This window comes from Euprymna scolopes, chromosome 12 (genome assembly GCF_053919585.1).
Source record: "Euprymna scolopes isolate OS-2025 chromosome 12, ASM5391958v1, whole genome shotgun sequence".
Taxonomy (NCBI): Eukaryota; Metazoa; Mollusca; class Cephalopoda; order Sepiida; family Sepiolidae; genus Euprymna; species Euprymna scolopes.
The window spans coordinates 67,976,765-68,000,430 of NC_136493.1; the positions used below are offsets into that span (position 1 = coordinate 67,976,765).

General features: G+C 37.0%; 1 protein-coding gene across 4 annotated transcripts in view; it reads left to right on the forward strand.

Annotated features, from left to right (window-relative positions):
- Window positions 1-23,666, forward strand: part of LOC145291314 (uncharacterized) — a 464,874-nt gene that overhangs the window by 190,813 nt on the left and 250,395 nt on the right. For all 4 annotated transcript variants that reach the window (XM_080137050.1, XM_080137051.1, XM_080137049.1 and 1 more), the window contains exon 3: window positions 16,146-16,690. In XM_080137050.1, coding sequence (XP_079993176.1) covers window positions 16,146-16,690 — 545 coding nt within the window. The remainder of the gene's footprint in view (window positions 1-16,145; window positions 16,691-23,666) is intronic.

Here is a 23,666-nt window from a genome sequence, read left to right on the forward strand (position 1 = left end):
TTTCCTTGTAACATGGGTTTTTCTTTCTGGGTTATCACCGTGGTAAATGGCTGAAATCACTCGGTAATCCCTTAAGGACCATGGAAATTAATAGACTGTCACTTATAACTTTACCAGATATTTTTGAAGAATTTAGAGTCGTTTCGGCTCTTATAATATAATCAGTAATAGTTTCGGCTTCCATTCGTTTTAGAGAGGTCAGTTCAGTATATAAAGAAATAATTTTGGGTTTTCCTTTCGATAAATAATGCTCTCTCAATAGGTTCAATGCTTTGCAGCCATCATCCAGGGCTTCTCTCATTACTAGTGATAGACTTAGGTCATCTAAACACCATGAAGTCGGGGTCATTTCTGTTTAAAGGTTGTGTTTAAAGTACTTTGTGTAGCTTTTGGATTCGTAGATATCCTAGAAATTTAACTTGCCACAATTTGAATTTTGATTTGGATCCATCGAAATAAAGACGCATGCTGGGCGCATAATCTCTAGAAGTGTAAGCTATGTTTAGTTTCAGAACAGTTTCCGATGGTTCGTTGTTCTAAACAAGTCTTGAGATGTGACTGGTTTGTAGTAGACAGAACAGTTTCTGATGGTTCATTGTTCTACACAGGTCCTGAGAGGTGACTGGTTTCCAGTAGACAGTTCCACAGAGAAAAAGATTCTTACCGTGTCGAGACAGAAAAAACATGTGAAATTGCTACAGAAAGGTTTAATATTTATGGAGCAATTCTGGTTTCTGATTGGTTGGTAGCAGAACGTGAATTAATTCGATTCGTCAGTTCCTAGCAGCATTGTTTATAAATAGAATCACCTGACTGTGTGGGATCATACCCCATTATAAATAAAAAATATTGCAACAGCTCTCATCTCTGACCTTTACTCCTGATGTGAAATGAAACATGTACAGCAAATCCGTTGGAAAAATGGTGTGATCGTTCCACCTCTCAAATAGATATCTCACTGGTGATGCAATTCTCTACTTGTATAAGAACCAAGTGCGTCCAAGGATGGAGTACTGTTGCCACATCTGGGCAGGAGCTACTAGAAAGATCTTATTCTGCATTGACCGAGTTCAAAATAGACTTCGTAGCCTAGTGGGGGATGCCCTTTTCCCTTCCCTGCAGCCTCTTTCCCACAGAGGAGATGTTGTGAGCCTGTCTCTGCTTTACCGTTATTTTCATGGCAAGTGTTCATCTGAGCTTCAATCTATGGTTTCTCCTGGCCTGATTTTCATAAAAAACACTTGTCTAACTATCAATAATTTCCCCCAATCTTTATCTGTGCCTAAACCTAAATGTAGATTCCATGAACAAAGCTTCTTTCTTAGAACTGCATGCCTGTGGAACTCCGTTCCGTTTTCCTGCTTTCCAGCAGATTACAATATGGTCGTCTTCCAGTCCAACGTTAGCAAGTTCTTTATGTAATCCAATTTATTAAATTTCCAATACTGATGATTACTACATTTTCCCATTGATTATTGTCCATTCATAGCCCTTATCCTCGAGTTACCTCCATGCCTTGATAAGTGTTGACTCATTTGCAAAGAAAAAAAAACAAACTTTTATTTCAAAATCTAACTTGTCTTTACTGTACAATTCAAATTTATTTGTAAATAATTAAGCTTAATGGTTTTCTGTTTATTATAGCAGAGTAGTCGTTCTTTAATTTACCAGAGGCTATTGACACTCTTTATTAATTCACAATTCTAATACAATCTTCATTTGAGGCAGGGATGAAGTAATTTTTAATTTTAATTTTTTATAATTTTATTTAAATTTTGGTGTTTTTTTTTTAACTTTTGTGCTTTGGAACTTTTAACTTAATTTTTTAGATTTTTACTTATTTTATCTAACATCGCTAATGTGTCTGGAAATATAGTTGAGGTTGACAATATCGTAGAAGAGTCACAAACTTTGTATGTAGCAATGATCAAAATATCACAAAAATGGAAATATAGTTGAGGTTGGCAATATCATAGAAAAGCACAAAATTTGTCCGTTTAAATGGTTAAAATATAACAAATTAAAATATAGTTGAGGTTGGCAATATTGCAGAAAAGTCACAAAAGTTGTAGATAGAAATGGTCAAAATATAAAATGAAAATATAGAGAAACATACACAAACATAGATTCATAGAACAATTTGTGATAGACAGCATAGACATAATCCTCAGCAACAACTCACAAAACAAAACACAACAAAAAACAAATTCTGGCATACGACCCTACACACAATACAAACAATGCAGAACTATTTACAGAGATAAAAAACCTTATCCTTCTCAGTCAGAACGATAAACTAAACTGTTGTTTTCACAAAAATAATAAAAAGCGAATGCCAACCCAAAAACATAAAACACCTCCTAACTTCCTCTAAACTCAATCAACACACTACAAAAGGGGTTACAAAATTCAACCAATAGCGATGTGGAATTTGTGACATAATAATAGACAGAAGCACATACCCATTCAAAAACGTAACTGAAATGATAAGTAGAGATAAAAGAAGAATAAACAGGAATGCCTTTCGTAAAGGTTTTATCAACTTAAAAGTATACACATGTTTTTGAGAAATCAATATGGCGGAATCTTTAATTCCGGCCAAGGGGAATAACTATGATCCTTTATTTCCGGAAGAATCAAAGCAATTTATTCTAACATTTTCCCCTTCAACAATAATTAAGTATGGAATTACAGAAGTTAAATTTAGTCTGTTCAGTACTAGGTTAAGAAGTCCTTATATTTACTTGGAAATCGTCGCATTCTGGACGATCTCTGCACTGACTCACAGGGATTTTGGCCCTCAGCATCCACATTTTGGGGAGCATGGATATTTTCAGGATCATGTAAGGGATTCTTCTCCTTCACGTAGGTATTGTTTTCGTCAGTTGGTGGTTCTTTAGGGGCCTCAGGGCTTGCAGGATTGTTTTCATTGTGATGGTCTTCTTGATTTGAGGAGTTAGGAGCCAGGTTTCGCATATTGACAGTAGTTTCTGCACCAGAGGGTAGTCGTACATGAGCATAGTAGGGGTTGATGTCTAATAGGGTAGCAGGGGTTACTGGAGGGTCAAGCTTACTAGACTTAGTATGGTTTCTGACATATATTGGACCTGGTTTCGCCCAAGTGAGAACAGAAGTTCTGGAGGAAGATTTACGACTATATTTGAACATTCTGTCATGAGGAGTCGTATTAGTGGCAGTGCATAGTAACGACCTGATTGAATGGAGAGCGTTTGGTAGTATATCTTCCCAATGAGGCAGTTTCATGTTGCTAGAGTGTAAGGTCGTTTGGATGGCCTTCCATAAAGTTCCATTGAGTTTCTCAACTTGCCCATTACCCTCAGGGTGGTATCTACTTATTTTAGATGTGGCGATACCTTTGCCACATAAGTAATCTTTGATTTCTCCTGCAAGGAAGTCGGCAGCTCAGTCAGTGTGTATCATATCGGGCATACCAAAAATTGAAAATAGTTGGTTTAGGCAGTGGATCACGGTTTTGCTAGTCATATCCTTACAGGGGAAGGAAAAGGGAAAGCGAGTATATTCATCAATTATAATGAATAAGTATTTGTTACCACGCACAGAAGTAGGTAAAGGGCTTTTAAAGTCGATGTTTAATCGCTGGAAAGGTAGTATAGCCTGTATGAGTGTTCCTTTGTTACAACTGGCAAATTTAGGTTTCAGATACTGACAGGAGGAGCACGAGTCAGTTATATTTTTAATTTATTCTAAAGAGAAAGGAAGGTTTCTTGTTCTGATGAAGTGGCTGAATCGCGTGACACCAGGATGGCATAGTGTAACATGCAAGTCGCAGACGTCTTGCAAAGTGTGCGTTAATGCAGAGATGCGAGAAAATGTGTCAGCAGCTGTATTTTCCGTTCCTGGATGGTAAACAATACTGAATTTGAATTGTGACAATTTGATCCGCCAACGACATATCTTATTCTTTTTAATTTTAGATTTCCTTTTTTTTTCTTTTTTTTTTTTTTTTTTTTTTACACAGTGGTCACCACTTATCAAGGCCCGGAAGCCACTCAGGGATGAAGGTTATTGCAAGTACATTACGTTAGTGTGGAGATTTGATGAAGTGTTTACTTAAGGGGGCGGTTCATTAGGAATTTGTTAACGTTGGACTTGAAGACATCCAAGTTGTAGTCAGGTGGGAAGCAGGCAGACGGAACAGAGTTCCACAGGTGTGCAGTTCTAAGAAAGAAGCTTTGTTCATGAAATCCACATTTTGATTTAGACACAGGTAAAGAGTGGGGGAAATTTTTCAGAGTGGATTCGGCTAGACGAGTATTTTTTGTGAAAGATTGGCGAGGGGGGACCAGAGATTGGAGTTCAGACGAGCACCTGCCATGGAAATAACGATAAAACAAGGATAGGCTCGCAACGTTTCTTCTGTGGGAGAGAGGTTGCAGGGTAGAGAAAAGGGCACCCCCCACCAAGCCACAAAGTCTATTTTGTACTCTGTCAAGGCAGGATAGGCTGTTTTTAGCAGCTCCTGCCCGATATGGCAGCAGTATTCCATCCTTGGACGTACTTGGCTTTTATATAGATAGAGAATTGCATCAGTAGTGAGATATCTTCTGGAACGGTAGAAGGATCCCACCATCTTTCCAGCGACCTTGGCAACAGATTTGATGTTCGTGTTCCATTTCAGATCAGGAGTAAAGGTCAAACCCAGAAGCTTGTCAAAACACGGGGTCTCTCCCAGACGAGAGCCATCCATCCCAATTGATGCCAGATGGGGATCAGAGCGTTGATGATGTAAGGATAGGAGTTTGGTTTTAGATGCATTAAAGGTAACCAGCCATGTCTTCCCCCACTGAACCACGCGCTCGAGATCAGAGGAGAGAGAATCAGAGAGAACTTTGTCATTTACAGCCTTTGATGTGTTGCCATAGATGGTCGTGTCATCAGCATAGATGTCAACGAATGATTTTAGTATGTGTTTAGGGAGGTCATTGATGTAGATCAGGAAGAGAGTTGGGCCTAGGATTGACCCCTGAGGGACTCCAGCATTAATACTGCAGGCCTCTGATTTTTGTCCATCGACCACTACTCTTATGAGCCTATCGGAGAGAAATGTTTTAATGATTGAAAAAACATTTCCAGTAATACCGTAGCTGGAAATCTTGTGGAGTAGACCCTTATGCCATACCTTGTCGAAGGCTTTTGATATGTCAAGAGCAATTGCCCTAGAAAGGAAGCCTTTGTCAAGAGATTCACTAATCCTGTGAGATATAACCGTCAGCACATCTGCGGTAGATCTTGCAGAGCGGAAACCATATTGTGTGTCACTAAGATGGCTGTTTCTGCTGAGGTGGTTGACTATTTCTCTATTTAATATGGATTCCAGCAACTTACTCATAACACACAGGAGACTTATTGGTCTGTACTGAGAGGGAGATGACTTATCACCTGAATTCTTAAATACAGGGCAAACTGATGAGGTCTTCCAGAGAGTCGGAAAGCACTTCTCCTTAAGGCAACGCTTAAACAGTTTTGTAAGTATGGGAACAAGTTATGGTTTAAGCTTTTTTAACACTATAATTGGGATGCCGTCAGGGTCAGTTGCTTTACTGGAATCAAGGTTCTTGATTAGCTTGGCGACATCATGCACGGATATTTGTACGTTACCTAGCGTGTTCTGTGTTATAGGAGGAAATATGGGGAGTTGATGGCCTTCATCGCATAGGGTAGAATTAGCTGCAAAGTTCTTTGCAAATAGTTTGGCCTTGTCTGACGCTGATGAGATGACCTCTGGTCCATTGATAATGGCTGGGATAGAATGCACACTTCTGTTCAGGATCCTATTTGTTATTTGCCAAAACTGGTGGGAACCAAGCCGCTGATCAGCTACCTTGGATTTAACAGACTGGGCATATAGCTCTCTTGCATTTTTTATTACTCTTTTACAGTGGTTGCTGGCAGTCCTGAAAGCAGCTTTAGTCTCAGTACATCTATTACGTTGGTAGCTATGAAAAAAGTGATTTCTGTGCGCGATAGCAGCAGCACATTCTGGGGAGAACCATGGCTGGCTGTTAGGTTTTTGTTGGAATTTTTTAGATGGTATGAATTGGTCTATGCCTACAATTAACCATTCGGTCATGTCTAATACTATAGAGGACACTTCCTTTTTAAACATGGAGTGCAGAGGTAAATCAGATATGAATGTACGGAAGCTATCCCAGTCAGCCTTAGTGTATCGGTATACAGTACAGTGGAGGGGTACGTCTGGGGACTTATTACATTTCGTTTTTATCTTAACTGATACGATGGAGTGGTCGGAGGATCCTAGAGGAGAATGAATGGAACATGAACATAGCTCAGGGGAAATTGAGAGAAAAAGGTCTAGGAGGCTTGCATATTGACCGGGTGTATCGGGCATGCGCGTGGGTTCACGAACAATCTGAGTGAGGTCATAGGCAATGGCAAAATCATGACAAAACCTCCCCTCATCGTCTTATTATCAAACATAAAACTGATGCTCTTTTGATATGTAATAACTTTGAAATGTCTCCCGAGCAGGATATGTCACCACTTTCAGAGAGCTTTGACAATCGCAGCAACTTCTTTTTTGACAGCATGATGTCTAATCTCATTTGGGTTTAGTGTCCGAGAAAAGAATGCAACAGGTCTACCTTGTTGGTTTAGAGTAGCAGCAATGCAGTAATTATTGGCATCAGTTTCTACTACAAATTCTTTATCCGGGTCAACAGTTATAAGGGTAGCATTTCTTAAGTCGGTCTTCAGCATCAGAAAAGAATTTAGAATTGATGGGAGCAGTGGAAACTCCTTGTTATGGTTGAGAGGCAGTATCTTATCAGAAAAGTTTCGAATGAATTTACTATAGTAAGAGAACATACCAATTATTTGTTTTTGTGACCGAAAATTTAGAGGCGGTGGCATTTCAAGGAGTGGTTTTAGCCTCAGGTAATCAGGAGCAATTTGGTTGTTCTGGATTGTGTAATCAAGAAGTGTGATAGAAGTAGCAGAAATTATGCTCTTACTTTGATTGAGCGTGATGTTGTATCTTTTCATTACATTATAAAACCTTTGAAGGTTGTAGTCATACTCTTTTTGATCCTTTCCACATATTGTGACATTGTCTACATACACAAAAGTGTCTGTTAATTTTTCTCTTTCTACAATGCCATCGATGCATCTTTGAAAGACACTTACTCCATTAGTGACGCCAAAAGGGATATGAGTAAATTGGTAAAATTTTCCATTTACTTCAAATGCTGTGTATTTCCGATCGGCGTGACTAATTTGGGATTTGATGGTAAGCAGACTTCAGGTCGAGTGTTGTAAAAACGTTGTATTGAGCTATGTCATCAACCATTTTATTAATGTTAGGCATAGGATAGGCATCCAGTTCTGTAAATCTATTTATAGTGCCGCTGTAGTCGACCACCATTCTTTTTTTTTATTCTCGTTAGAGGTCACTAAAACTTGGGCTCGCCAAAGAGATAGAGAGAGGGTTCTATTATGCCTTCCCTCAACATTCTGGCAGTTTCCTCTCTAATAAATATGTTGTCAGTGAATGAGTGACGTCGAGATTTGGTGGCAATAGGGGTCGTCCACAAAAAGAAAGATGAGAGAAAAGATACATGGAAAACTGTCCCTCCAATAACAAGTTCTTCCCCGGGGCCATCGAATTTCAGGGTCACAGTTTTATATTGTTTTAGGAGGTCTTTTCCGATAATCATATCAATGAACAGGTCCTTAATTACTTCCACTGTCATGGCATGATGGTTTTTACTGTTTAGGGATATGTCAACAAAAGATTTTGGCATGATGATTAGGGTCCGCCAATGCTGCGGTTTTCTGTTTGGGAATAATAAAAAGTTTCAGCTTTCTTGCTGTATTTTTGCTGATAAACGACCCCATGCTGCTGGAGTCTACCATAGTGTTCACTACTTGCCCATTTATTTTGCATTTCGTGTATGTAATGTCTTTAGCACCCGTTCCTAGTCAGGAGAGATTGGGGGGGAGTCCGGGTTGTATAACACAGCAGAAGTGGAGGAGGAAGATTTACATACCTTTATTTTTCTTACATTTCCTACACTCGGCGTTACGTGCAGGATACATCGCCCGTGAATGTTGTGTGTTTCCACAGAAGAAACAAATTCCTTTTGATAGGGTATTTCCTTTTATAGCGGCTAAGGGAGTATCTTCTGGTTTAATTACGGTAGCGGCTATGTCTGGGTGGTTATCAAATCTTATCATATGCTTCTCCACTTGTTTTAGAGACCTAGCCATTGTAGAGTTGAGAATGGTTTTTCAAGTAGATGCTGACGAATAGACGAGGAGGAGATGCCACTAATGAAAGCATCACGGATATATTGCTTTTTGTTCTCCTCAGCGCTTACTACTTGAAATTTGCAAGATTTGGCAAGTACTTCCGATTGTTGCATGAAATCGTCAATAGTTTGTGCTGGTTTCTGTGTATTCGTCAGAAGTGGATGTCAGTTAAATATAACGTTTGCCAGTTTTATGTAAACAGCATCTAGTGTTTCTATGGCGCCATTGTAATCTGTAGCCTCGCTTATTATTTTGAATATTGTCGCGGAGACTGAATTAATCAAGGGGAAGAGATTTTGTGCATTATTTTTTATTTCCCTGTTGTTTAAAGTGTGTAAGTAATACTCGAACGTCAATTTCCAGTGTTTATAGAGTTTTTCCGAATTCGGAGCTGTTGGTTCTGCGTTAAGTCTGTCCGGACGCAGTAGTTTGTCCATTTTTTTTTTTTTTTTTAAGTTGATAAAATTGAAATGATAAGTCGAGATAAAAGAAGAATAACCAGGAATACCTTTCGTAAAGGTTTTATCAACTTAAAAGTATACACGTGGTTTCAAGAAATCAATATGGCAGAATAACTGCGATCCTTTATTTCTGGAAGAGTCAAAGCAATTTATTCTAACAGTAACACAAACATTTAAAATAAAAAAGACCTAAAATGCATCTCCAGCAAAGTTATGTATGCATTAAAATGCACAGCATGCAACAAATCTTACATAGACGCCACCAAAAACTTCAGCAATAGAGTGTCCTTACATAAGAGCAACATAAAAATCGCACAAAATAGACACTTTTATGTTTCAAAACTTGTACATACATGCAGTGGAAGTAACTTCAAAATAATGCCAATCTTCTAAACTGACAATTACTTTTACTTAGGAAAATATTTCATGACAAGATTCACTCCCAAATTTAACACAGCTTAATATCGATACACAAACAAATGAAATGTAAACACACTAACATCCATGTACATATGCATGTATACACCTCCACATATAAATCAGAACTGACACATTAAAACACACACACACACACACGTATGGCCACATGCAGAGGCACAAAATTTCTCTTATCTCTAATGAACTATACCAACCTTACTTTACTATAAGACCAACAACACTAAGAAATACCTAGAATAACAGTGTATTATCTGTTCTGATACTACACTTCACCTCTTCTATCCTCGATAAGTGGAGGAGAAATCCTTCATGTCCGAGACAATTCTTATTCTTGTGCCTATCCAGAGTGCCCCCTTTTGGGGAACAGAATTTTCCCCACACTAAAAACCAATCCTGTGTCTAACTCTGCCCACGTGGGGAGACAAATAAATAGGAACACTAAGAAATACCTTATGTTTAATCATAAATATCGCTCCTTTATATCAACAAATGTATCATGAATATCCCAACAGACTAAGATTTAAACGAAAATCACAAGAAATTTAAATCTAAAAATCAAAATTGAATGACAATCCCTCTACCAAAAAGAAAACGAATACTAAACAAGACTAATTCAAACTTTTATAAGATAGAACTCATATTTCACAACCCAATACAAGGAAACACGCACATGAACACACGCACACAGACACACTTATCTGACCAAGCATCAATGTACCCCACACCTACAAAAAGAAGAAAAAAATATTTTTTTAAGTGAAAAAAAAAAAAGAAAAAAGTAAAAAGCAAATGTAGTTGTGGAACACAAGAAATGATCTGTTATTTATATGCCTGTCGATCTATCTATATATCTGTGTATTATCAATTTAGATAGATTATCTAACTGGCGAGGTAAACAAAAGACGAGATGTGAAGCTATGTTTTGATAAAAGTTGTCAAAACATATCGAGGTATAAAATGGACAAGTTGGAAAAATAGCGACCAGAAGGATGTAGTTCTAAGCACGTGATCAGATTAGTTGGACTTTTGTTTTTTTTTACATGGTAGTTACCAGCCACTCTTTTAGGGTTTTATGCTTTTTGGACACAACCTAAGAAAATAATAAATTCAACACAAGCTTCTGAAACGACGAACACAACAACTTCAATAAATGTAACAAAGAAAAGGTTTATTCAGGCGAATGTTCACAGGGAGATATTACCCCTGGGTAAAAGCTGGACTCTGACTACCTGGTGCTATCACGGTAGTTATTCCCAGTGGGAATCGTCAATACCGGATGAAATAACACAGAGGTGGAGAGAGAGAGTGAAGAAAAAGGGTTCGATCCGCTGGGCATCTCTCTCGGTAAGGAGAGAGGTTGCAGGGAAGTGAAAAGGGCATCCCCCACTAAGCCACGAAGTCTATTTTGTACTCTGTCAAGGCAGGATAGGCTGTTTTTAGCAGCTCCTGCCCAGATGTGGCAGCAGTACTCCATGGACATAAATAAGAGCAGATGGGTTAAAAATTGTGCCTCCCACCCCCTGGGAGGGAGATGACGTGTCTCCAAAATGGAGACTAGAATTAACCACAAGCAAAGACACTCACTTTCCATTCTTCTGCAACTGACACTTGGAAAGTGAATAAAAACTATATAAAATCAACAAATTCAAATAGATTACAAAAATAACTTTGGTGCAAATAGTGAAGAGGCACTAGATAGAAAATAGTGACACATACACGCACTCAAACTCCACAAAGACCAACAACATTCAGTGACCATGTACTGACCCCAATAAACAAGGAGAGGGGAGAAATCCATTCATGAAAACATTTAGAAACATTCCCACTTCTTGGCAATATCTCCTATCATCAAAATGGTCAGCAAAAACGCTATTTGGCATTTTAAATATTTTACATTTTGAAATTTTACAAACTTTTTGAAGAAGACACTTTAAAAAATGAAAATATCCGAAATGTGTTAAACTATTTAAAAAAAAGTATTTTAAAATTATTTCAAACACACATACACATCTTTTCTAAGTAAATTGGTGGTGATATGATCAATACCAGCAATGTATCCAGTTTAATTGGCCCTGACATATCTCTAAATTAATTTGGAGATTGTGTTAAAAATAAAAGACAAATTGGGTTGTGCCCATTACCAAATCATTACCAAATCATTACAAATCATTCCAGACCTCCAGACCTTAGCCTCCGATGACATGCGACCTTCCAGACAACCAGCATCCAGATCACCCAATTTTTCGCTTCCTTTACAAATAAAAGGCGAACCCTCGTCTTTAACCAAACAACCTGTGTCTGTCATTCTTCGTTGCCTTTTTGCTGTTTACTTTTGCCCGTGTCTACCTTGTTAGTTGTTGGGTCGATTGTCACCGGGCGACCGGCTCTGCAACATGCTCTTTAAAGTGTGTGCAGTTAAGCGTGATTTTATTTCGAACATTAAGTAAGTTGTTTCTCTCCCTAAATCGAGTTTCTCATTAAACCATAAAAATAAAACGAAATGAGCTAAGGAATCTTGGCTTTTAAAAATCATTTATCATTTAATTATTGGTGATGTTTGTCCCTAGTTAATTTCCTATAAGTGTTGGAATATTGAAGTATGGTTCTTATAGCTTTCATATTTGAACAAAGATTTATGCCCATAAAGTGTATCTTTAAAAGTTATTGAAATCCTCCCTATATAGAACTTTTCTACTTCTAGGTTTTGACTATATATTTTTTTGCACAGTATGTCACCGAGGCAATAAGACAATTGGTTTGTAAGGGGTATTCATTCAGTGTTTGTTTTTATTTATCTTGTTGTGTTTCTTTATAATTCTTTTTAAATTCTCAGTGCAGCTAAAGCTAAGTCCATAAAAAGTAAAATCACTTACTGCTCCTCTGACAAAATAATGTTTAATATGCATTTATATATTTTTTATACTTTATATAAGCATATGAGTATCCACTATTTTTTGTGACTTGGTATGCATGATGGAAATGTAGAAATATGTGTATATATCTGCATATATGTGACCAAGAAGAACTTGAAAAGTATTACGGTACTAGCATTTTCAAAAGTATTACGGTACTAGCATTATGTTAGGACTCTGGTGATTTATCACCAGAGTCCTAACATAACACCGGCTCTGCAACATGCTCTTTAAAGTGGACATTCATGATTTTTGGTTGGTCACTTGGTACCTACTCACAGAATGTTGCTTTTGTGATGAAGACCTGTAGATTTCAAAAGGTCCTAGTCCATCATACCGGTTCATACCATAGTGATTGAAGTTCAAGAGAGCAGTCTTTGGCATTGATTAGCAAATTTGGTACTTTTAAGAAACAAAGGCCACTTCAAGCAAAAAATAAAAATAAATAACAAATCGGTCACATTTATAGAAATGTATTTATTTAATAAAACACTCGTATACAGGACTATAAATTGATTCAGTATTTCTAATTTCTATTGTTTTGAACGAGGAATTAAGTGAAATGTTCAATTTAAGATCACTTTTTGGCTATTTTCATTTTCTTCACTTATGAAAATATTTATTTATAAAAACTAAATTTATTTTATATCAAAGAAATTTCCAAAACATACAAAAATGACATGTTTCTTATCATTATTTTTAAGAACATTTTTAATATAGACATAACAAAAATATGCACAAAACAGAAATTAAAATAAATGTTAGAAATACCAAAGAGAAAATTGCAAGAAAGTTCCCCTGTTCAGTTTATGCAAAGCTGCAGCTCAATTTTTTGTGATTTGCAAGCATTTGGTGCACAATAATTATTGGTATGTTGAGAGATGATAATTAGTGGAAGATGAAACAGGTATTCAAATGTGGAGAAAGTATATGCAGATGGAAAGACACATGAGGTTATCCAGAAGTTTCATTACTTTGACAATACCAGCAGATCACAGGGAGTAATAAGTTTAAGGAACTTTCCATTTCTAACCAGAAGAGTATTACCACTGTTGACTAAAGGAAAATGTCCTTAAAATGCCATTTGGTTGGAAAATTGGTGATAATTTTACATTAAATTTCTTTACAAAATTGATCTAAAGTCTAACATTCTTCTTTTTTTTTTAATGTATTTTTACTGCCACTTTTTTTGGGCTGTTTTTATGTATTTGCCTAAAAGAAATTCATTTTTGGGTGATGGTGCATATGGTGCAATGATACAATAATACCACAATATCTTATTCTTGAAAAATGAAAACTGCCAAGATAAAAAAGACAAAAAAGAAAAAACAAACTTAGTTACAGGTCCTTAAAACTAATACCCACTCCACAACTGAATGATTATTTTTAGTCACGTGCAAGCGACTCTATAAGTCGGTCGGTCGGTCTGTCTGTAACACTTTTCTGCTTGGCCTTTTTGGTTAAGATCAAAGGTGTGTTGTTAATAGATGCTGTTCTTAGCTTTTTAAGCTTTTCTTAGCCTTTTCGCCAAGATCAAAGTGTAGCATATGTCCTTACTACATGCTGTACTTATGTTTGTAACTTTGTGATATAAAATGGGGGATACTTTTCTGTATTAATTTAATGTAAAATGATCACCCACTTTACAACCAGTCAATCTCAAGACCGTTCAAGTCATTCTCCAGATCATTCAAGTTGTTTTTGAAGAATTCCAGTTATTTTTTAAGCATTCAAGTCATTCTTAAAGTCATTCAATTCATCCTTAAGTTCATTAAAGTCATTTTAAGTCATTTACTTTTTATTTATTTAAGTCATTTCAGCTCATTTTTCGGTCATTGTAGTTTATCTTTAAGAATTTCATGTCAATCCTACATTCACGTATTCATTCATTATACGAGAGCACGCGACTAATGGCTATCGGTCTTGTTTTCATTATATTTATATACTAGCGGGGGTACCCGGCGTTGCCCGGGTGTTTGTAGGTGTGTGTGTGTTGGGGGGGTTACAAAGGAAAAGTTTTGGTAGGTAGGTAGGATCGAACCAGAAGCCTTGAGGCGAAGGTGGGAAAAAAAGCAAATGGGAAGAAAACTTGACATTTTACCGCTGCGCCAGCAAGGGAGAGTAACAGAAAAACGTTTGAATTTGTTTAAGCACTAGTGCACTTATTGTTCCGTGCTGAAATAATAACGTTATTATTTAAAAAGCCATTCTTAACATGTGGAGGGGAGGGTGTTTTGTACCTATTGTGTACTTTAACTTTAGAATTGAATAAAAAAACATACCATAAAACTTTAATTAAACTTGGAAATACGATTTACGGATCAGTAAGTGCATTAGCACCAAAAAAAAAAAAAAAATGAGAAGAATCATTTTTTTTTGTTTTTTTTTAGCGTAAAAATGTTGGGAAAAAAGTGACATTATTGTTTATGTTCCCAGTAAGCCCCTCTCGGCAAAGAAATGAAACTCAGTTTATTTATTTATTTGTTCCCTCCTCCCCTGGCAATCAGATGAAACTGAATGTTTTGTTTTTAATTGTATCTGAATGTTTTTGAGCGGAAAATTGAAAGAATCACTAATTTTGTATAGCAAAAACTTGTAAAAAATCCCACATTATAAGTTATGGTTTCATTCTCCCTACTCGCTGGTGAATAAGTTAAACTGAATGCATGAATATTTGAAAGGAAAGAAGTGGGAAAATCTATTCGCGTTTTTAGGCAACTGTTTAAATAAACATAATTAACGAAAAGTTGGCATTCGGCTAGTTTGGGGCATGTTAGTGTATTTCATGAAAGAAAGAAAAACGGGAAAAAATTATTGAAATCCAGCGTTCTACAATGTAAGGCAGTGAACGGGGTAAGCCTAAATGGACTATGCATTTTGTAAGCACGTTTTATGTAAATGGCGTAATCGATAAAATTACATGGAAGAAGTGAACGGTTGTATAATGCAATATGATATAAAAGTCCATTTACCTGAATATCGGCTGCTAAGCGTTATTCGATGAGGCTACGCTGAAAGAGAAACAAACGTGTCATAATTAAAGTTGGATACGTAAGCAAGAGTTAGAGACCAATTGAGTTTGTAGTAAAACATGGAATCAAAGGTTAGTTTGTTTTGAGTTTTTTTAATAAACGCAATTTTCTATGTGTAAATTGAAGTCGTATTGCAGAACACAAATTTCTGTAAGAGTGTGTTTGAATAGTATGCTATGCAATTTGTTGAAGTAATATAAATGGAAATTAAGCAACGTAAAAGTAAGTGTGGGATAAGAATTAATGTTTGTGGGAATGTCGGTATCGGTTAATTCCATGGTGCGTTTTACCCAATAGGAAGCATAGAATGGAAAGGCATGGTAAAATTCCATTGCCGTTTTTTTTAAGCAACTACGAAGTACAGAAAACCCAAACCAGCGTTCCTTCGTAACTGTCCCTTGTGAACGATACTGGAAACAGTGTAAGTGGTGGCGGGGGAAGGAGGAATTAATTAGAGAGAAAAGATTTTACTACTTCCATTGATTTTTAACCGATTTTGGCAGTGAACTCTCAAAAAAAAAATATAGGAATCTACGATTATCAAGGAAGTGGAGAGGTAATATGCCTATAACACCGCAGTTTGTGCATATTACATTTACATGAAATGTCATGATTTTTAATCCTATTAAGGTCAAAATCATAGGGGGAAAAATGAGTTCATTTTATATATATAGGGATGAAGCTAATCTCTCACTCAAGTTGAAAATACTTTTTCCCCTATATTTTTAATACCAATTTCTCCAAGCTATTTATTGGTGATTGCCTAAAAATGTAGAATTTTATTTCTTTTGAGTATAAGATAATACCCTTATTCCTATTTGGAAACAACGCCCATGCAAAAGTTCTGTCAGTATTAAATAAAAATCATTATCTCACCTCAAAATATTCTGTAAATTAAATTTTATTTTTATGGCTAGTCATCTTTTACGATGCATGCATTCTAGTTCCATAAACAAAAGGTTTATCATATAAAAATTTTTTATATTTTTCAGAAGTCATCCTAAAACTTTGTTGAGTGGTGATACCTGTTGCAATGTGAGTATCAAGTCTGTTAGCCCTTGGGAAAGATGGTTAGTTGAAAAAGAAAAACAAAACCGTGACAAGCTAGAAAAAGAAAGAGCAGAGAAGATTCTTAATGAAGTAACTCAGATTGACCATGAACATATGGAATGTCAGAAGAAGATCAGACAAAGGGAGAAAATATTTCGTTGGATCCAGAAAAAGACCTTGGCTGAGAAACTGCGGATTAGCAAGGAAAGAGAAAAACAGAGGGTGGCAATGCAAGAAAATATGCGTAAAAAGCATGAAGTGAATGAGAATGCTAAACAGAAATTTGCTGATTGGTTACAGAAAAAACAAAATGAGGAGAAAGTTGCAAAAAAGGTTGAAGCTGAGTGCAAGAAAGAAGAGGAAGAAAAGAAAAAGAAGAAACAAATTTTGGCAGAGGAAAAATACCATGAATGGTATAAACGTGTGCTGAAGACACAGATAAAACCCAGCACTGGTAATTTGGGATATATTTATAGGAAACCAACAGGTAAGTAAAGACTATTGCTAACCAATCTTATTTTTCATGAATTTTATGTGATGAGCCAAGGGTAATGTTTGCTTTATACATTTCACAGTTAAAATGATCAGTAAAATATTATTTACTATAATCTATTTTTAAATTACTTTTTAAAACAAATACTGAAGATTTCAACTCATGGACTTATAGAATAGATAATCCACTTTGATCCCAGCTAAAAGATTAAGGCTACTGCTGTTTTTACCCAGTTTCAATTGTTCTGTCCTCCAGTAGATTCGTGCTAGATTGGTATTCTTCAAGCATCTACAGAGCTTACAACAGATTCTCTTGACAAAATTAATGGCATGTAATACATCTGAATGTTTACTGCATGTGTGAATTGATACGATTTGACTCCCAGTTTATCCATATGGGCAGCATTAGTCAGTGGATTAGATCCATTTTCAGCTGATATAATTAGCATCATGTCCATGGACGGTTCATATTTCACCATCATTATCATCTCTCTGAATGTAGTAAATCGTCCTCAAATGAGCATGCTTCTTTAGTATATACTCATACTTTACTCAGCCAGAATATATGGTTCCCAGTGATACACACACACACACACACACACATAGAATAGTTTGTCACTAGATGACCAAATTTGAACCTTTCATCATGGCATCAAGTTTATCTAAATTAACGTTAAGCATCATTTTAATTCATTGTTAGCACTCATCTTTGACTACTGTCAACATTATTCCAATTCCTAAGAAATTGGAATTACCCACAAGTTTAATTTTGGTCATATACATATTCTATAATCATATGCTGAAAGAGAATATTATTCACTTAATCATCCCAGCACTTCATAACTGTAACTTCATCTCTTGTAAAGCTATGCAATGCTATCTGCACATCAGATTATCAACATGTCTTCCACTCAAGAACACTGTTTGTCACAGGATAATGCTTAAAATCTTTGGAACCATTTTGCATCAGCTTCACTGCAGTTCATCCTGATACTTAATCCCAGCACTATTGCACTATTAACCAACTTTACTAGATCTTTGCTTTCAAACATATACTCTACATGCGTTTCTTCACTTGAGTCGTGAGCATGACATGTAGATGTTGTGGATGTAATCTGATGCTATTCAGTGTACTTTTTCTTTCTCTCACGATATTATACTGACAATGTTCGTCATAATAAAATGAACCACATTTAGGCTGAACCTAAATGTGTCAATCCTCATGGTCTTAAATGACTAGCAATTTGTGGATATTTACTTAGATGCATGCCCGCTTGAGATCTAGTAAAATTACATTTGAGCTTTTCAGACAACTAGGCTGTACATGCATCTGCATTAACCTGAGTACATATCAGTCTGATGGTTGAGTTCTCTTTAATTTATCACTTGATATTCTCTGACTTTATTCTACTCAGTCATGGCATCAGCTGAATTAAACTATGAAGTCAAACCAAATATGTGCATTCTGCTTGAATTTGTTTTTTACCACAGAATGCTTTATATGGTATTTTGCTTAGTTTTTTTTTATTAAAAGGTCAATTGTGTATATATGCATCCATCATTAATGAAAAGTTTTGATTCAATAAGTAGGCATTTTGGCATTTCAAAAAGGGTTTGCCACAATCTTTCAGCAGTTCCAGTTTCATGATAAGTGAGGCACTGGTTTCTCATGTTTGATAATATAGTTTATTAAAAGTCTCTATTAGTAAATTCCATTCCATTGTCAGAGTGAATAAACTTTACTGCTCTGTAAGGGGCGAGATCAGCTAAGTATTTTTTAGTTACTAGCAGGGCATTAGATCTGTTCTTTAAGAAATAGACAATTATTAAACCAGAATACAAAATTCAATGCATGCCTTGAGTTTTCTCTTCTCATCAGTTCCACAATATCGTCCAAATCACAATGCACCAGCGAGAGGATTTGGTAACTGGCATCTTGTTTTGGTACTTTGCCATTTTTCCTTGTGTATAAGCGTCACAGTTTTTGAAGTTCTTAGAATGTTTTATTTTAATTCCCATAACCACATTCAGCAACTTCTTGATATCCGGAATATTACAGTGTCATAGAATTTTATTCAAAGATTCCAAGTCATGGCAGGTTGATTTTGATTGGACTGCACTTTTTAATAATAATATAATCTTTCATTTTCTCTAATATCGAATACAGTTTTATTTGAGTACACCAAGTTTGACTTACTGGGGCTAAAGTTTATATTTGTGCCTTATTTAATGGCTTTTGTACGGAAAATATGTTTTGTTTAAAAGTTAGAATTAAAAGAGTGTTTTCCAGAATACAGAAACAAAGTATTTATTAGGGAGATTTTAGCATTGCCTCTCTTCGAAACAATATTGTTTACTCAGTTACCATTGGCTAGCTCCACAAAGTTACTCTAGTGGTTAAAACTGAAATAAAAATTGATAAAATCATATTCCTTTGTGGGGCCACTGCCCATGTAATCACAATCAACAAGAAAATTGTTATTGTTTGTTGAAATGTCAAACGTACATGAAAATAAAAATGCATGTTCATTAGTGAAGCTCTCTACATTTTTGATGGAGTCCCCTTTGAAATTTTTGTGATTTGAAAACTTTTTTGATGTGGTAGCTAACAGTTAGAGCAGATAATGTTCATCTTTTTCTTAGGAGAAAAATTATTCTTTGAAAAGTTGCAGTTCTTATTTGGGGTAAAGGTATAGTTTAATTTTGTTGTTTTTTTTATGGGTATTTTGAAATTTCATGGTAGATTTTTTATTTCCCTTTATCTTTTTCAGTTTCCTCATAACTTTTTAATGCTACTTTGAATTGGGTAAAAGTCATCGGTTTTTCTTTCTGGGTCATCACAGTTGTAAACGGCTTAAAGTCACCTGGCAACTCTTTAAGAACCATGAAAATCAGTAGGTTTGTTTTTTCAATGGAGAGTAGATAATGCATGTGGATGTGTTATCGACAGCTCCAGTAACTCTCACTTCTCCTTTTTTGTCCTTCAGTCCTCATTTTCAATGAATGATTTTTCTGACAAAAGATGAAGAAAAAGCTGCTTTCCAGGTAGGTAGTACTTTGTAAAGAGTAGCCTGAGATGTCGGAAAATTTCTGTTTCTACATCTATCCTTGTGGTCATGTCACTAGTAAGGGTGCTGGAGGTAATCGTTTCATCTGGGCTGATGTTACCCGCCTGATAGTCAGGGACCCGAACCTTGGATTAACCACTAAGGAGTCTGTCCTATCAGCAGGTGCAAAGTACTGGGGCTGCTGTATTGCCATTTGGTGAATGGATTCTGGACCATACAGTAGTTTCTGGTAGGGCCTCTCGATGCCATACTAGTGGGTCATTGTTACGGCTTTACCTTATCATGTGCCACAAAAAAAAAAAAAAAAAATTGTTGTCTTTTTTCTCTCTTATTTTCCCTCTCCGTCCTGCTCCAACCAAGTCTACCGACCTGCTCCACAAACCCCAAAACCTCAACAATCATGACAAATCTCCAAAAAAGAAACACAAATAAACCTAGAACCCCATCCTCCAATGTAGACCCCTACTACCAGGTCTCCTTCTCCAACATCAGGGGTCTACGTTTCAACCTTCCAGAGGTTGAAACACAATTACAGGAAATGAAACCGGACATATTCTTTCTAAGTGAAACTGGCATAGGACCAACCACTTCTCTAGACGAATTCATAATTAAAGGATACTTCAACTTAACATCTAAATCTGACCCCCAAGATCGCCATGGGCATGGAATATGTACCTACATCAAAGTTGGCTTTCCATGTGGTAGGGATATCTCCAGAGAAGACGCTAATTTACTTTATATGTGCTTCCGGGTTGCACTAGCTTACATCACTGCATTTATATTTGCCCTCTATCGCCCCCACAACAGTGGAGTTACTATCTTTAAGAGCATATCTGAGAAAATTGACCACATCCTGTCTATTCATCCTGCGGCTAACATTCACATTTGTGGTGATTTCAATGCCCATAATGTGGAATGGCTGACCCACTCAAATAAAATCGATGACGAAGGGAGGTTTTGTCATGATTTAGCCATTGCCTATGACCTCACTCAGATTGTTCACGAACCCACCTGTGTTCCCGATACACCCGGTCAATATGCAAGCCTTCAAGACCTTTTCCTCACAACATCCCCTGAGCTGTGTTCATGTTCCGTTCTATCTCTTCTGGAATCCTCTGACCACTCCGTTGTAACAGTTAAGATAAAAATCAAAGGTAATAAGTCTTCAGACATACCTCTCCACCGTACTGTATATCAATACTCTATAGCTGACTGGGACAGCTTCTGTACATTCATATCTGACTTACCTCTGTATTCCATGTTTAAAAAGGATGTGTCCTCTATAGTATCAGACATGACCGAATGGTTAATTGTAGGCATAGATCGATTCATACCATCCAAAAAATTCCAACAAAAACCTAACAGCCAGCCATGGTTCTCCCCTGAATGTGCTGCTGCCATTGTGCACAGAAATCACTTTTTCCATAGCTACCAACGTAATAGATGTACTGAGACTAAAGCTGCTTTCAGGACTGCCAGCAACCACTGTAAAAGAGTAATAAAAAATGCAAGAGAGCTATATGCTCAGTCTGTTAAATCCAAGGTAGCTGATCAGCGGCTTGGTTCCCAACAGTTCTGGCAAATAGCAAACAGGATCCTGAACAGAAGCGTGCGTTCTATCCCAACTATCATCAATGGACCTGAAGTCATCTCGTCAGCATCAGACAAGGCTAGACTATTTGCAAAGAACTTTGCAGCTAATTCTACCCTATGTGACAATGACCATCAACTCCCTGTATTTCCTCCTATAACAGACAACACGCTATGCAACATACAAATATCTGTGTGTGAGGTCGCCAAGCTAATCAAGAACCTTGATTCCAGTAAAGCAACTGGCCCTGATGGCATTCCAGTTATAGTGCTGAAAAAGCTCCAACCAGAACTTGCCCCCATACTTACAAAACTGTTTAAGCGTTGCCTTAAGGAGAAGTGCTTTCCAACACCCTTGAAAACCTCATCAGTATGCCCTGTATTTAAGAATTCAGGTGAAAAGTTATCTCCCTCTCAGTACAGACCAATAAGTCTCCTGTGTGTCATGAGTAAGTTGTTGGAATCCATATTAAATAAAGAAGTAGTCAACCACCTCAACAGAAACAACCTTCTTAGTGACATGCAACATGGTTTCCGCTCTGCAAGATCTACAGCAGATGTGCTAGCGGTTATATCACATAGGATTAGTGAATCTCTTGACAAAGGTTTCCTTTCCAGGGCAATTGCTCTTGACATATTGAAGGCCTTGGATAAGGTATGGCATAAGGGCCTACTTTACAAGATTTCCAGCTACGGTATTACTGGAAATGTTTTCTCAATCATTAAATCATTTCTCTCTGATAGGTTCATAAGAGTAGTGGTTGATGGGCAGAAATCAGAGGCCCACAGTATTAATGCTGGAGTCCCGCAGGGGTCCATCCTGGGCCCCACTCTCTTCTTGATCTACATTAATGATCTCCCAAAACACATACTAAAATCATTCGTTGACATCTATGCTGATGACACGACCATCTATGGCAACACATCAAAGGCTGTAAATGACAAAATTCTCTCTGATTCTCTCTCCTCTGATCTTGAGCACGTGGTACAATGGGGGAAGAGGTGGCTGGTCATTTTTAATTCATCTAAAACCAAGCTTCTATCTTTACATCATCAACACTCTGATCCCCATCTGGCATAAATCGAAATGGATGGCTCTCGTCTTAGGGAGGCTCCATGTTTTGACAAGCTTCTGGGTTTGACATTTACTCCTGATCTGAAATGGAACACGTACATCAAATCTGTTGCCAGGGACGCTGGAAAGATAGTGGAATCCTTCTACCGCTCCAGAAGATATCTCACTACTGATGCAATTCTCTATCTGTATAAAAGCCAAGTACTTCCAAGGATGGAGTACTGCTGCCACATCTGGGCAGGAGCTGCTAAAAACAGCCTATCCTGCCTTGACAGAGTACAAAATAGACTTTGTGGTTCAGTGGGGGATGCACTTTTCTCTTCCCTGCAACCTCTCTCCCACAGAAGAGACATTGTGAGCCTGTCTTTGTTTTATCGTTATTTCCATGGCAGGTGCTCGTCTGAGCTCCAATCCCTCATCCCCCCTTGCCAATCTTTCACGAGAAACACCCGTCTGGCTAAAACTACTATCAATAATTTTCCCCAATTTTTATCTGTGCCTAAATCCAAACGTAGATTCCATAAGCAAAGCTGCTTTCTTAGAACTGCACCCCAGTGGAACTCTCTGCCGCTTGCCTGCTTCCCACCTGACTACAACTTGGACGTCTTCAAGTCCAACATAAACAGAATCCTGACAAACCGCCCCTTAAGTAAGACACTCTATCAAAACCCCCAATACTAATGATTACTACAATACTATCTCATTGATTACTGTACACGCAATAACCCTTATCCCTGAGTGGCCTTAAAAAAAAGAAAGAAGAAAAAAAAGGTTATCATTTATAATTTAACCAGACATTTTTAATGAATTTGCCATTGTTTTGCCCCTTATAATATAGTCAGTAATCATCTCAGCTTCCTTACATTTTAGAGATCTGTTCTGTATATAAAGAGATAACTTTGGTTTTTTCTCCTTGATAAATTATGCTCTCTTAAAAAATTCTGCAAAAACCGTTGCATTCTTTATAATAAATTCTGGGTGGTTTCAATTTTCAAGTTGTGTCAAAATGACTGTGTGTAGTTTTTGAATTCATAAATACCCACAAAATTTCACCTGCCACAATTAAAATTTTTGTACTAGTACTGTGACAGGTCCCCCATGCTCAGGTCATCAAAAACTGTGGCTCGTGATCGTCTCTACCGGGAGATCTTCACATAAAATGCTCAGTGTCTCAGCTCTGTGTTGATTTCTGCTGAAAAGTAAAAGTAAAGCTTTGCATGCGAGCCAGAAAGGAAAGA